Source organism: Triticum urartu, chromosome 7A (genome assembly GCF_056163025.1).
Source record: "Triticum urartu cultivar PI428250 chromosome 7A, HENAU_Tu73, whole genome shotgun sequence".
Taxonomy (NCBI): domain Eukaryota; kingdom Viridiplantae; phylum Streptophyta; class Magnoliopsida; order Poales; family Poaceae; genus Triticum; species Triticum urartu.
Genome location: NC_141879.1, coordinates 250753231 through 250770440, shown reverse-complemented (window position 1 = coordinate 250770440; position 17210 = coordinate 250753231). Strand labels below are relative to the sequence as shown.

Below are 17210 nucleotides of genomic sequence, written 5' to 3'. Positions count from 1 at the left end.
CCGCATGCCTCGCCCAGCGCTTGCACGCACAACACCGAGGCTTGGCCGCCATGACCGAAAGCCTTGAGCTCGTGCTGCACCCGCCGTTGCTCCGCGCCCGCGCACACGCAGTAGCACCCATCCCCCGTTTCCGCAGCCCCGCCGTCAGCCTATGTTCGCGACGGTCGCCGTCTTGCTCGCCGGCGCCGTCACCCAGTTCGCCGGTGATTCGCGAAGAAGAAGGACTGGCCTTTGCTTCGGTTCAACTTTCGCCACGCCCGGTTTAGCACAAATAAGTAGCAGTAGCGTAGTGGTCAACATGCTGCTCCTCTATCCAGGAGTTCGTGGGATCAATTCCCAGCCGGCCCCATTTTTGCTATGTTTTCCTGTTTATTTTGCACCTCAACCGCCAGGCCAAATCTCCTCGTGGGCCGCTGCACTGTGTTGCAATCCGGCCCACGTATGCTTTTTTCCCTTCTGTGGTTGCAATCCGGCCCACGTATGCTTTTTTCCCTTCTGTGGTTTTAGTATTTTTCCAGTGTATGCATAATTATAGGAATGCCACTCTTTTGTATTGTTAATAACTAAATATCCTTGCATCCAAATTAAACAATATATATATGTATAATGCTTAGAATTTAATGTAGTTTAATAATTTTCAACTTCCATCCATGTTTGAAATGTTTAAATAGCCGATTGTTTTAATTTGCTTAAATAACTTGTTAAAATGATTTATTTCATAACTAAATAACCGTAGCTCCAAACTTAATAAACTTTATATGTAATTGGGGTGAAAAAATGCCTAGTTTAACATGGTGTCTTTACTTTGCATGTTCAATAACTCTAAAATTATGTTTAGGGCAAACAGTACCAAACCTAATATATGCATATGAGGAGTTTCCGGAATTGTTGTTCGTTGCTTCCGGCCTCATTTAAACTTGACTAGATAGGTAGTTTTACTTTGCTTCACCCTCTTGCCATGTTTAACAACATTTAATATTGTTGGGTACATAAACGAGATCGAACCTAAATAAGTCATGTGGTGTTTTCTTCAATATGTAACTCCGTTGCATAATGAGCTCCACTTAATTTGTAGTATTGTTTGTGCACTTTGCCATGCCATGCTTCATTAAACCCGACATGCATCATACTTGATTGTGCATCATGCCATGTGTATGTGTTGGTTGTTTACTATATTGTTTGCTCCTTTCCGGTGTGGCTTCTTCGGGTTGGTTCTGATAACGTCGCGTTTGTGAGGAACCGTTCGACTACGTCCGTTTGTCTTCTTCATGGACTCGTTCTTCTTCCTTGCGGGATTTCAGGCAAGATGATCATACCCTCGAAATCACTTCTATCTTTGCTTGCTTAGTTGCTCGCTCTTTTGCTATGCCTATGCTGCGATACCTACCACTTGCTTATCATGCCTCCCATATTGTTAAGCCAAGCCTCTAACCCACCTTGTCCTAGCAAACCGTTGTTTGGCTATGTTACCACTTTGCTCAGCCCCTCTTATAGCGTTGTTAGTTGCAGGTGAAGATTGAAGCTTGTTCCTTGTTGGAACATGGAGATGTTGTTCCTTGTTTGGAACATGTTTACTTGTTGGGATATCACAATATATCTTATTTAATTAATGCATCTATATACTTGGTAAAGGGTGGAAGGCTCGGCCTTATGCCTGGTGTTTTGTTCCACTCTTGCCGTCCTAGTTTCCGTCATATCGGTGTTATGTTCCCGGATTTTGCGTTCCTTACGCGGTTGGGCTATAATGGGAACCCCTTGACAGTTCGCCTTGAATAAAACTCTTCCAGCAATGCCCAACATTGGTTTTACCATTTTCCACCTAGCCTATTTTTCCCTTGGGTTCCGCGGACTCAAGGGTCATCTTTATTTAAACCCCCGGGCCAGTGCTCCTTTGAGTGTTGGTCCAACCTGTCAGTCGCCGGTGGCCACCAGGGGCAACTCTGGGCTGGCCTACCGGAAGTTTGGACAATCTGAGTGTGCCCTGAGAACGAGATATGTGCAGCTCCTATCGGGATTTGTCGGCACATTCGGGCGGTGTTGCTGGATTTGTTTTAACTTGTCGAAGTTGTCTTGTAGAACCGGGATACCGAGTCTGATCAGAATGTCTCGGGTAAAGGTATATCCTTCATTGACCGTGAGAGCTTGTGATGGGCTAAGTTGGGACTCCCCTGCAGGGATTTGAACTTTCGAAAGCCGTACCCGCGGTTATGGGCAGATGGGAATTTGTTAACGTCCGGTTGTAGAAAACCTGAAGTTGACCTTAATTAAAATGCATCAACCGCGTGTGTAACCGTGATCGTCTCTTTCCGGCGGAGTCCGGGAAGTGAACACGGTGTTGGAGTAATGCTTGACGTAGGTTGTTCTAGGATCACTTCTTGATCATAGTTGTTCGACCGTGCTTTGCCTTCTCTTCTCGCTCTCATTTGCGTATGTTAGCCACCATATATGCTAGTCGCTTACTGCAGCTCCACCTCATACCTTTTACCTTATCCATAAGCTTAAATAGTCTTGATCGCGAGGGTGCGAGATTGCTGAGTCCCCTTGGCTCACAGATACTTCCAAAACCAGCTTGCAGGTGCCGATGAGTCCGTGCAGATGACGCAACCAAGCTCAAGGAGGAGCTCGATGAAGATCTTGTCCTTTGTGTTGTCCCGTTCTAGTTGATCAGTAGTGGAGCCCAATTGGGGTCGATCGGGGACCTTGTCGCTTTTGGGGTTCTTCTTTTATTTTGGTTCCGTAGTCGGACCTTGATTGTATTTGGATGATGTAATGCTTTATTCATGTATTGTGTGAAGTGGCGATTGTAAGCCAACTACGTATCTCTTTCCCTTATGTATTACATGTGTTGTGTGAAGATTACCTCATTTGCGACATTGCTTTCAATGCGGTTATGCCTCTAAGTCGTGCTTCGAGACGTGGGAGATATAGCCGCATCGAGGGCGTTACAACCATCTCATCTCCAAACCCTAGTTCATCTCTTGTATCCAATTCTTGTCTCAAAGTCCGGGATTGGTGCTAGTAGGTTGCTAGTAGTGTTGATTACTCCTTGTAGTTGATGCTAGTTGGTTTAATTGGTGGAAGATCATATGTTCAGATTCTATATGCATATTATTACCCCTCTGATTATGAACATGAATATGCTTTGTGAGTAATTACGTTCGTTCCTGAGGACAAGGGAGAAGTCTTGCTATGAGTAGTCATGTGAATTTGGTATTCGTTTGATATTTTGATAAGATGTATGTTGTCTAGCCTCTAGTGGTGTTATGTGAACGTCGACTACATAACACTTCACCATTATTTGGGCCTAGAGGAAGGCATTGGGAAGTAATAAGTAGATGATGGGTTGCTAGAGTGACAGAAGCTTAAACCCTAGTTTATGCGTTGCTTCGTAAGGGGCTGATTTGGATCCATATGTTTCATGCTATGGTTAGGTTTACCTTAATACTTTTGTTGTAGTTGCGGATGCTTGCAATAGAGGTTAATCATAAGTGGGATGCTTGTTCAAGTAAGAACAGCACCCAAGCACCGGTCCACCCACATATCAAATTATCAAAGTATCGAACGCGAATCATATAAACATGATGAAAACTAGCTTGACGATATTCCCATGTGTCCTCGGGAGCGCTTTTCCTATTATAAGAGTTTGTTCCGGCTTGTACTTTGCTACAAAAGGATTGGGCCACCTTGCTGCACTTTATTTACTTTTGTTACTTGTTGCTCGTTACAACCTATCTTATCACAAAACTATCTGTTACCACTTATTTCAGTACTTGCAGAGAATACCTTACTGAAAACCGCTTATCATTTCCTTCTGCTCCTCGTTGGGTTTTACACTCTTACTTATCTAAAGGACTACGATAGATCCCCTATACTTGTGGGTCATCAGTGCGGGGGTCGAGGCGTCGGCGTGTCTAGGGCGGAGGCTCGGGCAGCTCCGCTATCGTTCCGTGGAGCGGTCTCTTCGGTTCCGGTTGCGGGGCGCAGTTCGTCCAGGATGGAGGCTCCCGGTCTGGCGAGGCATGGTTCGGTGCAGGCGGTGGCGCCGCGTCGGGCGGCGGTTGCGGAGGCTGAGCGCGCCCTCTCGGCTCGGGCGGTGGTGGCGGTGGTCGTGGGCTACGGCGGCGAGATCACGCTCTCTGAGGTGCAGCGCGCTTTCGCGGGTCGCTTCGGGGTGCCGGACGAGTGCGTTCACGCGTCGCTGTTTGACCAGGGGGGGTTCCTTCTCTACTTCGATGACCTGGAGGCGAGGAACAAGGCGATGGCGGTCACGGGCCTGCTCACCTTGGGCGCGGTCTCCTTTCCGGATCGCTCTGTGGACGAGGTTCCGGAACGCGACGGCGGCCGCCATGCGATTCAAGGTGCGGGTCTATTTGGAGCGGGTCCCGCGCAGCGCCTGGAGTCCGGAGGCGGTGGCGCCTCTCTTCGACCGGTCCATGATCCTGGACGCGCAGGATTTCACCTTCACCTCCGAAGAAGAGATGGCGTGCATGAGGCTTTGGGTGTGGATGGACGACGTTAACTTGCTGGCGACCCGCGGCGTTCTACAGCTGGAAGAGCCGCTCGAGCAGGGCGCGGCCCTCTCCCATTCCTCTGGGCTTGGCATCTCCGCCGAGCCGGCGCCGAGGTAGGGGCCTCTGCGTCTGCTGGAGTACGGCGTGCTCATCCACCTAGACTGCGTGATCGACTGCCGCAGCTCCCCGGCTTCCTATGATGGTGGCAGTGGACGGAGTGACCAAGTTGGCATCAGAGGCATGCTGCCGGAGAGCTCTGCTGGAGGCTCCGGACGTCAAGAATGGCGGTACAAGTGGCAGCTGAGGAGTGAAGACGGAACCCTACCGCCGTCATCTCGCGGTCCGGTCCACTCTCGACTGGTTTTTCAGCCCGGGAACGACGACGACGGTGCTTCTAGAGGTGGTGGCTTGGCTGCAGTGGCGGAGCTAGCTCCCGGTGACCTGGGGCAGCTGCCCGGGCTGCTACGGCCATTTTTCACTAAACAATACAAAGAAATCATGATTTGCAGTACTAGTTACTTGGGCAAATGCCGGGCAACATCGCCGTGTAAAGACTTTGCCCCGGCTCCTTCAGCTGGCTGGCTCCGCCACTGCTTGGCTGGCGAGGGCCAGATGGATGACCGCGCTAGCTCTGGTGGCAGGCGCAGGACGACGAGCCGGAATGGTGCGTTGCCGGCTACGGCGCCGTTCGGGCAGGACGGATCGGGCAGGCGGCACGGGCGTGACGCCACGGGCGAGGCATCCGTTTGCCCCCCTGTGTCAGGCGGCAGGGCGCCAGTGCTGACTGGCTCCAACGGGAACCCCTGTACCCCTGCAAACGAGGTTGTCTCAGCAGCCGCTTGGCTCCCCAATGTTTATTTGGGGACGGCTGCGCTATCTCTGGACGGATGGGAGGACCTGGCTATGGCTCCTGTGCTGCTCGGTCAGATCGCTGGCAGCAGGCCACTGCAGGACGGGTCCATGGGACCGTCTCTGGTCCCATGTGGTGCTCCTGCTCCGCAAGATGACCACGACGCGTGCGTTGACCGCTCCTTAGAAGAAGGCCTCGACATGGACGCAGTCCCAACCGGCGGCCCGGCTCAGGTGCTTAGGCAAGACTGTGTGGTCTTGGGCTGCGGCCTGTGATTGCATTGGGTGGGGCTGGCCATGCTACCACCGCGATTGGGCTGGCAGAGGCCCTATCCAACTTCCTGCTGGCCGCTTCGCTGCCTTCCTCCCCTGCTCTGCTGCCGCTGCCGGTGCCAGATCCCCAGCTCGCCCCTACACCTCCCCAAACCGGCGCGGTGGCTGCGCCGCTCCCTCGCACCGATGCCATGTCCACGGAAGTGGGGGGCCCTCGCTGCAGTGGCAGGCTGGCCGCGAAGCCCAACCGCGGTCTCTCTGCCGAGGAGAGGGTAAGGCCCGTGCTTCTCAAGAGGGGCGGCAGTGTGCTCCATGACGGGCCACTTGAGGCTGAGGAGCTGCAATGCTACATGATGATGTACTCCAAGCAGTTGCCGGGTTCCTTTATTCAGGCGGTCACGGAGCTGGTTGCCGCTACTTCTTCTTTGTCCAAGAACAAGACAAATAGGGATCAGGTGGCCTGCACCTGATGATTGTTCTATTCTGAAGTGTATCTGGGTCAATTTGTTCCCCATGTTAGTAGAATTTTTGAATTGGCTGGGTGTGTTCTCTTACTGGGAGATGGTTGCTCAAGGCTGCTGCTGCTATGATGTTGTGCCGATTTTGTTGTCTGAAGAATCTGAATTCTTGGATGTTCTGCTGTTCGGGCCTATTGGATGTCTATTCTACTGTTTCTCCACGAGGAAGGGTGTGCCTGCGTTATCCCTAGTTTCCTAATGGATTTAAACCTTGTGAATTGGAATGTCAGGGGCCTGAATAACCCGGCACGACGTCGTGCCGTTCAGAATTTGTGCAATGGCTGGAACTGTAACTTTGTATGCCTACAAGAGACCAAGGTCGCTGATCTCTCGAGGAACTTGGTGGTGGAAACTTTGGGACCCAGATTTGCTGATAATTATCTGTTTAAGGGGGCTAATGGCACGCGTGGCGGCATCCTGATTGCGTGCACTGCTGATTTCGCACTTACCCCATTGCCAGCCGTGCCGAATTCCTTCTCTCTGTCTGCCATTGTGACAGATAGATCGGATGGATCATCGTGGATGCTGACTGTTGTGTATGGACCACAAGACGATCAAGACAAGATTGTTTTTCTTCAAGAGATTCGTGACATCAAGTGCTTAGTGCAAAATGGATGGCTTATTGCTGGTGATTTCAATCTTATTGCGAGTGCAAGCGAGAAGAGCAACTCCAACGTAAACATTCGTATGATGGGCTGGTTTAGAAGCGTCATCGAGGATCTTGAGCTTAGAGAGTTCCAGTTGACTGGAAGGCTTTTCACTTGGGACAGTGACAATAGCCATCGCACCTGCTCCAAACTGGATCGTATTTTCATGACCCAGGATTGGGAAATGCAGTTCCCCCAATACAATCTAATGCCTGCCTCCACGGCCATTTCAGATCACAGTCCCCTTCTGCTCAAGAAGATGAAACTGAAGCGCTACTCTGGTTTCAGATTTGAAACTTTTTGGGTCTCTTTGCCTGGTTTTAGGGAAATTGTTCAGGAGGCCTGGAACAGGGATGTGCGTTCCCTAGATGCTTTCAGAGTTCTACACACAAAGCTCTGTCGCACGACTGCTGTCCTCAAGAAGTGGAACAAAGCTCGCATGTCCGAGTTGAGGCTACAGGAGGCCATCGCCAACGACGTCATTTTCCATTTGGATGTGGCACAAGATGAAAGGGTTTTGTCCAATGATGAACTAAATTTGAGGCGTCTTTTAAAGGCTAGACTGATGGGGTTGGCGGCCATTGAACGAGCGAGATGGAGGCAAAAATCCAGATTGACTACAATCAGAGTTAGTGATGCCAACACAAGGCTATTCCACCTGCGTGCCAATGGCAGGCGTCGTAAGAATCACATTCTTATACCCTCACAAAGCAATGTGGATCAGAGACCAATATCCACGAGGAGAAGGCAGAGATCCTACTGCAACATTTTAAGGGCCTTCTGGGTGTGCCTTTCAAGGCCAACCACAATTTGAATTGGGATTTCCTGCAGTTGCCACGCCATGACCTGCGACATCTCGATGCTGACTTCACCATAGATGAGCTAAAAGAGGTGATTGATTCAATGCAGTCTGAGAAGGCACCAGGCCCTGATGGCTTCCCTGGGCTTTTCTTCAAGAGTTGTTGGGATGTCCTGAAGATCGATCTCATGAGGGCTATTGATCTAGTTCACTCTCTCAGAACAGACCACTTGCACTTGTTGAACTCGACTCATATTGTGCTACTCCCTAAGAAAGATGCCCCCGGCAGCCCTTTGGACTACATGCCGATCAGCTTGATGCACATCATTGCCAAGATCATTTGCAAGCTGCTTGCCAACAGATTGGCCCCGGAGCTCGATTCTCTGGTTTCTCACTCCCAAAGTGCCTTTATTAAAAAGAGATGCATTCAAGATAACTTCCTTTACATGCGCAATGTTATCAGAGAGGCCTACACCAAAAAGAAGCCTCTAATCTTCTTGAAGCTTGACATTGCAAAAGCATTTGATTCAGTTGGTTGGGGTTTTTTGCTGGAGGCTTTATCTGCTTTTGGCTTCGGACAACGTTGGAGAAATATTGTTTCTGCCATTCTGAGCTCCACCTCATCAAGGATTTTGCTAAATGGCACCCCTGGCATGCCTTTCAAGCACATGTGCGGCCTGCGACAGGGAGACCCCCTATCCCCAATGCTATTCATTCTTGTCATGGAGCCACTTCGAAAGTTGTTAGATCTTGCAACAGAGAGGGGGGTTTTATCCCAGCTTCGGACCAAGACTGCCAGACTACGTACTAGCATGTATGCTGATGACGTGGCTCTGTTTATTAACCCTGTTAAGGAGGAGGTGCAGGCGGTCAGAGCAATTTTGAACAGATTTGGGGAGGCCTCTGGACTAAGGATCAACGCCCTGAAATGTGTTGCTTACCCGGTTAGGTGCGAGGGTTTTGACTTCCAGGATATCATTCAGGACTTTGGTGGCACGACAGGATCTCTTCCGTGTCGCTACCTTGGTCTCCCGCTTAGCTTCCGCAAGCTCAGGAGAATTGAGGTCCTCCCACTCATTGAGGGCATGGCTGGCAGACTTAAGGGATGGAAAGGCAAATTGATGGCAAAACCTGGCAGGCTCACGCTAATAAATTATGTGCTTACGTCCATGGCCACTTATTTCCTTACTAGTTTTGTGGTTAACAAATGGGCAGCAAAGAGAATGGAGAAGATTATGCGCAACTTCCTTTGGAATGGGGATGGCGAGTGTAGCGGAGCCAAATGTTTAGTAAACTGGAAGAGGGTGTGCTCCCCTAAGGATCTGGGTGGCCTCGGAATCAAAGATATTGTCTGTTTTGGTAGGGCACTACGGCTGCGATGGGCTTGGCTTGAATGGAGCCCCACCCCTAGGCCTTGGCTGGGCACTCCCATCCCTTGTGACTGCACTGATAGGTTGTTATTTTCGGCTTGCACTGACATCTCTCTGGGAAATGGAAAGAGCACACATTTCTGGCATGATCGTTGGTTGGATGGTATGGCTCCGGTCAATATTGCTCCTGGCCTGTTTGGTTTGGCGCGGAGGAAAACTTTGACTGTGCAGGAGGCTTTGGACCGTGGTCGCTGGATGAAGGGCCTGGAGAGGATTTCCTCTGAGGAGCTTCTCGACCAGTTTGTCAGGCTGTGGGAGATGCTCTAACCCATTGTGCTCTCGGATATCCCAGATTCTATTCGGTGGAAGTTCTCTGCTGACGGTTGCTACTCTGCTGCCTCCACCTACAAGGCTCAGTTCTTGGTCCGCATTGCGGAACCGCAACTACACGCTGTTTGGAAGAGCAAGGCCGAGCCGAAGACCAAATTTCACCTTTGGTTACTACTCCAAAACAAAATCTGGACAGCGGATCGGCTTGCCACGAGGGGATGGCCACACAACGAGAAGTGCATGTTCTACGATCAGATCATCGAGTCGGCTGCTCATCTTACTTTGACTTGCCCTTTTGCCCGGGAGGTTTGGTTTTCCTTCCTGCAAAGTGACCCTGAGGCCTCTACTGTTGCTTCAACCTCAATGACGATCAAGGGCTGGTGGAGGAAGGTCTGGAAGCTGCGCGGTAATCCAACTAGGCACATGCAGATCACCTCGGCTGTATACATCGCTTGGAATCTTTGGAAAGAGAGAAATAGGCGGACTTTTGAAGGGAAGAGATGCTCCCCCGAGACCGTTGCTGCTATGGCTAGAGATGAAATAGCAATGTTCAAGGAGGCTACTGTTTAGCGCCTTTATTTCCTTTCCTTTTGGTTTCCAGAGTTGTGTTTTTCTTTAAGAGTGTGAGTGTGGGCTTTCGCCGCTCTGTACAACACCTGGAACCTTGGTTTCTTTCCCTCTTCTAATATGAAAAGGCAGAACTACTGCCATGTTCCTTAAAAAAAACAAATTATGTAAACAATGTGTTGATGCAGTAATAAAGTTGGGGTGTTTCCGCTAAGAAAAATTGATAGCTTTTCATCAAGATATGGATGTCTCGTACTGATGGCAATTGTTGTATGTCGCTCGTATCGATTCCTAATCGGAAATCGCCTGTGGGCGATGGCTAGCGGGCCGGGCCATTTGCAAGATTGCTCTCTGTCGCTCATAATGTGTTGTAGGTTCACTCTACTTTGGTTTTCTTTGTGGAGTTTTTGAACAGTTTTCTTTCGTTTTTTTAATCATTTAATTTTCCATTTGTATTTTGCTTCGTTATATTTTGGTTTCTTTCTTTCTTTCTTGGTTTTCTTCGGTTTCCTTTTTATTCATCGGTTTACATCGGTTTTCATTTTTAATGTCTATTTTTTCTCGGTACACAATGTACAGTTTTTGCGCACACGTGAAATATTTTTCTAATATAGGCTGGACGCTTTTCAAATACAACATGCATATCTTAAAAAATGCATGTTTTGAACACTTTTTCAAATACATAGAAACATTTTCCAAATACACGTTGTACATGTTTTAAATTTAATTAAACATTTTTATAAAGTATGTGAACATTCTATTTATATTGTATAAACATTTTGTAAACTTCCATAGTCATTATTTGAGACACCTAAATATTTAATTAAAATGACACACACACATTTGTTTAGGAAATAAAGTTTTTTAATCAACACAAAAATTATTCTACATCGTATATATATTTTTTAATGTCACACACATTTTGTAAAATGCCAGAATATTTCCAAAAATGTCACATAGTACATTTTTTGTTGATACGAAATAGTTTTTGCATTACACATTTTTTACATTGCATACACATTGAGAAAAAAAATCACAAGTACATTTTTTCAAACACTGAAACATTTTTTATTCTCAGAAACTTTTTCTTCAAGCTATCAATATTTTTGAAAACTGCGCTAACTAACTTTTTATGCTATGTCAATATTTTACAAAATTCATGGTTTTAAATTTATTATGTGTATTTATGTTTTAATATATAAAAAAAAAGAATGACGTGGCATGACTTGAACCGCCCGCTCGATGTTTGCTTCGCTCCTACGTGTGCCTGAAGCTACTGGTCCACTGTATCAGGAGAAAAACTAGCCCTTTTTTAGCTTTGAAAAAATGGTGAAATCCAAAAATCTTCACTGTTTTTAATTTTTTTTCATGTATTTGAGAAAGGTTCATGATTTTGGAATTTGTTCATGAAAACCAAAAAGAAAGAGCGAAAATAATTGTTTTTCTAAAAAGCGAACCAAAACCAAGGAAACCAGCCCAAGAACTAGAGGGAACCTTTTGAAACTAGAGGGAACCTTCAAGTAGAAAGAGTACGGTTAACATGCTCCTGCCCACTTAGGACATAGCGAAAAGGAACGTGTGTGATGCGTAAGCACCAAATAGCATATTTCTATCAGTCGAGAGCAACTAATCAGCGAGTACTTCTTCGGAAGCACACGCAAGGGGCCACTTGGCATGCTCTCAGCTGCAGGCACGTCTCGTGTCTGAACGCTCCCTCCTGAATTTTTTTCTCTACGCGTTTTTGGCTTTTAGATGATTTTTTTTACTTTCGGGTATCTCCCGGTTTTTCTTAGGTTTTGGACAAAAAATTAATATTTTTGCGTGAAAAATATGTTTTTTCTTCTAGGAGAGGCACATATTTATTTCTCGCAGAGGCACGAATTTGCTTCCGCGAGAGGGACGATCGTGTCTCTCGGGAAAGAAAAAAAATGTATTTTTGTATTTTTTTCTTTCATGAGGGACATAAATTTAATTCTCGTGAAGGCACGGATTTACTTATGCGAGAGGCGCGGTCGTGCCTTCGAGAAAAGGCAAAAAGGTGTTCTATTTCCTTTCACGAGAGGTGTGGATTTACTTCTTGTGGAGTTATGGATTTGCTCCCGTGAAAGACACGGTTGTGCCTCTCTCATAGAGAAAATCCGTTTTCTTTTTTTCTTTCTTCCGCTAGAGGCGCATATTTACTTTCCTGAGAGACACGGTCATGCCTCTTAAGAAAGAAAATCGCTTACGACATTTGTTAATTTTTGTTATAAAAAATTCATTTTTTTAATTTTCTTTTTAACTGTCCACCCGAGCTCATGGAGAAACTCTGCGTCGTCCATCGAGCCTTACTCAGGCTCGTTCCCAGCCTTTTGTTTTCTCTGAAAGAAAAGGCATGTTCCCTTCTCCCCCGAATCAGCCCAACTTCTAGCTAAACTTTTTTTAGGATCATTTCTAGCTAAACTGATATCCTCTGTAAATTAATATAAAACCGTTTAGATTATTAAAATAGTGATCTAAACGATTTTATATTAGTTTATAGAGGTAATATCACACGGGGTTATAGAACTTACATCACATGTTCAGTTTGATACTAGAACTTTAAAATACGATTTTCTAGTCACCTAACTTGACTCAAGCGTTCAAATACAGTTACAGTACACATATGCAAGCATATTCATATGTATGGCCCCACGTGTCAGTAAAATGATGACACTGTGCGTGACATAATTTTACAACAAAACCCTTATAATTTTTTAGTTGCGAAAATAGTCAACCACCACAACAATATTTGCATAAAAAGACGTTCACATTTTTTGATATACAGAAAATCAAACGACAGTACTCCCAACAAAATAGGGTCAGCTTTATTAACTAGATAATTATACACACACTAATCGACTGTTTTGCGAACTAACTTGTGGTTGAATAGTTAGAGGGACTGTGGTATTCCCAGCCCACCAGGGTTTAAATCCTGGTGTTCGCATTTATTCCTAGATTTATTTCAGAATTTCTGACAATGCGCATTCAATGGAAGGAGACGTTCCCATCCACGACGAGGTGCCTACGATGACTGTGTGTGTGCGCATTCATAAAAATCAGTGTATGCGCGTGTATATGAACACTTGCCTCTGTACTGTATTAAAGAAAAACTGACTGTTTTAAAACAGAACACTCTAGCCGCTAGACTCTCTAGGTGAGTAGGTCCAAAACCGGTAAAACTAATATGTACTTAAAGGTGGCGAATGTGGAGCTTAAATGGGCTGCGTATATTTCGGTTTATTTTGCACGTACTATTTTTCTTAAGATATTGGTAAAACCAGTGTGTTATATAAATGTGTTTATTACATATATTTTTTCACATTGTTTTAAGATAAAAACATAAAAAATAAATATAAACCAGTGTGCTATATAAAGTGTGTATTATCTATTTGGTTTTCAAAATTATAATTCAAATATTAATACAATGTTTGTCTAATCAATACTATTCATATTTTTTAATTTTAAAATGGAAATTCAATAGTACCTACTATTTAATTTCTATATATTTTTTGAATATAAGTCATGTGTAAAAATTATACATAAATGAGTATTCATAAATATTTACTGATTTTTTGTATTCATCATTTTTTATAATTTTAATATAACCTGAAAGTGTATATTTTTCGGTTCATCAAACATATTTATTTAGTAAACATTTTCAATGTCTATATTACCTAAATATATTTTATATAATACACAAGTCTCTATTTGAACATTTTTATTTACTAATCAGCGTTTGTATGTATAGCGTTTTTAACACACAATTTTTTTGAACATAATTTTATTACTTATTATGCTTTACAAATATTGTAAATGTATTTTTCACTCACATTTTACTTAATATTTCATATATAATACACAAGTTTATATTTAATTATTTTTATTTACTAATCATCATCCGTATATATAATATATTTAACACAAAAAAATTGAATATAATATATTTAACCATCACAAAAAAGCAAATATATCTTTAAAAAAATAGCGCGTACAAAATCGGCCGCAGTATACGCAGCCCATTTAATCTCGAGATGAGTACGTATATTTGTATTATCGATATTAGAGACACGCAGCTTATTTGGTTTTTTTAGCTACACCGTCCCAGGTTAGTACTATTTGCAGCGGTTTCGATTCCCGCCACATCTATTGTTTTTTTGTCAATTTTCGCATATAACAGAATGTTGTGGTCGAATATTTCTGTAAATAAAAAAGTATGAGGAGTGCGTCATGCCCAGCTCTACCACTCATGACAGGTCGGTCCATACTGTGGATACACTCGTATACGCGTACTATGACCTCATTTGCATCCTTATGTGTAGTTAGATGACCACAAAACCATATTTTTAAAGTTTTAGCATCAAAAACTGAACATATGATGCAAGTTGTATAACTCCTGATGATATTACGTCTAGTTTATAGAGAAAGTACTTAGAGCAATTCTAGCATACCCTGCATTTTGTCGACCTGTAAAATGTGTTTGCAGGTCGCACGGGAACGGTTATGCAGGCCGAATTTTGCGGCGGCAGACTAGAAACCGCAAACAAACTCTTAAATTTTTAAAAAAGTTGTTTCGCGCGAGAAATTTAAGCAGCAGCTCGCTGGAGCTCGCTCGCATAGATGGTTCTTCTTCGCATAATAAGTTCATGCACGTCACATACATACATACAGGTTAGATATGCTAGACAGGGCCTACGCTACCGCACCACTACAACAAAATTGAGCTCACCGGAGCTCCTGCGGTAGCTGCCCACCGGCGGCGATCAGTCGGAGTCAGAGGAGTCGGAGTAGGAGTCGGAGTCGAGGTCGATGTAGAGCTTCGCCTGCTCCGCCTTCATCACGCGCAGGTCGGCCTCCTTCGATGCGTGCGCCTGTGATGCCGTGAGGCCCGTCTCGAGGAAGAACCGCTCGTAGTCGAGCTCGCGCCGGATGCACTCTTCCATCTCCTCCTGACCCCTCGCCGACCGCTCGAGGAGCTCCTCCTGCCCCGGTGGGAGGTAGTCCTCGGGTCCGATGACGCCTCGGCGCGGCGGCGCATCGGGCACGGCCTCCTCCAGCTCCCTCTTCACCGGAACGAGTCGCGAGCTCGATGCGCCCGTGGATGAGCACCCCGCGGACCCGTAGCCGGAAGAGCTCCTCGCGGACCAGTTGCCGGAGGAGGCGCGGCGGCGACGGGCGCGCTCGAGCTCGAACTCGTCGAGCTCGCGCCGGTTGAATGCCGGCGGCGACAAGCATCGTGGTTGAGCCATCGACGCGCCCCCCGCTTGCGCGCGGCGTCAGATCTGGCGCGGCGGCGGCGCTCCGCCTTATCCCCGAGTGGGCCAGACACCGATACGGTCTCTGGTCTGGTCAGAAAAATGAACCGAGCCCGTATAATCACCGGAATTATACGGGTTTGCACGGGATGCGGGTCTGCGCCGGATGCGGGTCGGCTAGAGTTGCTCTTAGTATGTGCGATAATTGCACCGCCTGCAAGCAGTGTTGGTCGGAATCGGATTGGAACAGAGTAGTTTGACTTGTGAACGCAAGCGTCAAGCAAACGAAACAAAACTCGTTGGCACAGCCACCGTAACTCCTCCCGGAATCCGTTTGGAAGACGGGAACCGAGCCGCCGTCGATCCAAGTCGTCTCGGTGTATATATATGTACGATGTATTTGCCGCTCGTCCATCTCGTCGCCGCCACCCCCACTCCTCCTAGATCAGACGCGCTCTCCCCTGTCTCCGTCATCTCTGTTCAGCGCGCCGATCGATCCATCCGATGGCGTTCACCTGCAAGCGACCCGCCGCGTCCCTCGACGGCCACGCCAGCCAGCCGGGCGCGATGTGCCGGAAGAGGAGGCGCGTCATCGGGACCACCTATGACTACGACCAGGAGTCGTGCCTCGGCAGAGGCAAGTTCGGCGCCGTCGTCAAGGCGCGGTGCCGCGCGACCGGCCAAGTCGTCGCCATCAAGTCCCTCCACGACCCCGCCGACCCCCGCGAGGTGCTGCGGGAGGCCCGCTTCCTCGAGGCGTGCGGCGGCCACCCGCACATCGTCGGCTTCCGCGGCGTCACGCTCGACTACGTAACCGACGAGCTCTGCCTCGTCATGGACTACGTCGAGGGCAAGAGCCTCAAACTTCTCCTGAGCGAGAGGAGCGGCGGGCTCCCGGAGGCCACGGTGTGCACCTTCATGTGGCAACTCCTCACGGCCGCCAAGAAGATGCACCGGTGCCACGTCGTCCACCGCGACATCAATCCTGCTAACATCCTCGTCGGAGGGGAAGAAGCCGGAAGAGGGTTCGTCAAGATCTGCGACCTCGGCGTCGCCATGTCCATGTCGGAGGCGCCGCCGTACGAGGAGGAGGCTGGCATGGGGGAGTACCGGGCGCCCGAGATGCTGCTGGGAAAAGAGGACTACGACGCGCTCGTCGACACGTGGTCTCTCGGGTGCGTCATGGCAGAGATGCTCACTGGCGAGAGGATTTTCCGAGCCGCTGAATTCATCTCTCTCTTCCAAAGGATCTTCGAAGTGGTGGGCGTGCCAGACGACACGACGTGGCCGGGGTTCACGTCGCTGCCGCACGCCGCCCCGCCGCCGCTGGTGCCGGGGCAGCAGAGCACGCTGCGAGATCTGTTCCCGGAGGAGGTGCTGTCCGCGGAGGGATTCCAGGTCCTCAACGGCCTTCTTACATGCAACCCCGACAAACGGCTGACGGCGACCGCCGCGCTGAAGCTCCCGTGGTTCGCCACCGCTGCTGCAAACGCCCGCCCTTCTGCTCCGACTGCTGCTGCTGCTGCTGCCAAGATCGACACGATGGCGCTGTCCATAAAGGAGGAGGTGGTGGAGTTCGCTCCGTTGATGCCTCCTAGAAAGAGAGTCACGGCCAAGAAGACGTTGATCAGGAAGAAGGCGCCGCTGATCGTTCCACCGGCCACATGAAGGCGCAGAGATCTTCTTCTTCTGCCTCGATGCTTGGGACTTTTCGGATGCAAAATATGTAGATGCTTGGATGACAATTTAGTGCACCCAGAGCGGAGTAAATTGTCTCTGCTCAAGCTCGAAGCATCTGCACACTTGCAGGCTTGCTGCGTTGCAGTGTTTGTTTTATCCTGTAATATGTAGTGTTCAATGCAATGTGTTGAATGAAATTGGTGACAACCTGCTGAATGTGAAATTGGAAGTTCTTGAAATGCAGATTGTGTAGGCAAAAAATGTTACGACCATTGAGAAACCTGTGTCAGATTAAACTGGTTCTCTCATGTCTGATTTATGTTATACACATTCAGTCAGTTTCTTGCGAAAATTTACCAATCTGATTGTGTAGGTAAACATAAGCCTGAGTGC

The 17210-nt window shown here is 47.5% G+C and overlaps 1 protein-coding gene across 1 annotated transcript; it reads left to right on the top strand.

Annotated features, from left to right (window-relative positions):
- The first annotated feature begins 15457 nt into the window (after nt 1-15457).
- On the top strand, nt 15458-17081 carry LOC125530313 (putative cyclin-dependent kinase F-2). Its single transcript, XM_087534726.1, has one exon. It carries the CDS (start codon nt 15642-15644, stop codon nt 16803-16805), a length of 1164 nt encoding a protein of 387 aa, XP_087390852.1. The 5' UTR covers nt 15458-15641; the 3' UTR covers nt 16806-17081.
- Nucleotides 17082-17210: the final 129 nt, after the last annotated feature.

Coding starts and splice junctions, on each gene's coding strand:
- LOC125530313 (XM_087534726.1), top strand. CDS start 15,642: ATGGCGTTCACCTGCAAGCGACCCGCCGCGTCCCTCGACGGCCACGCC.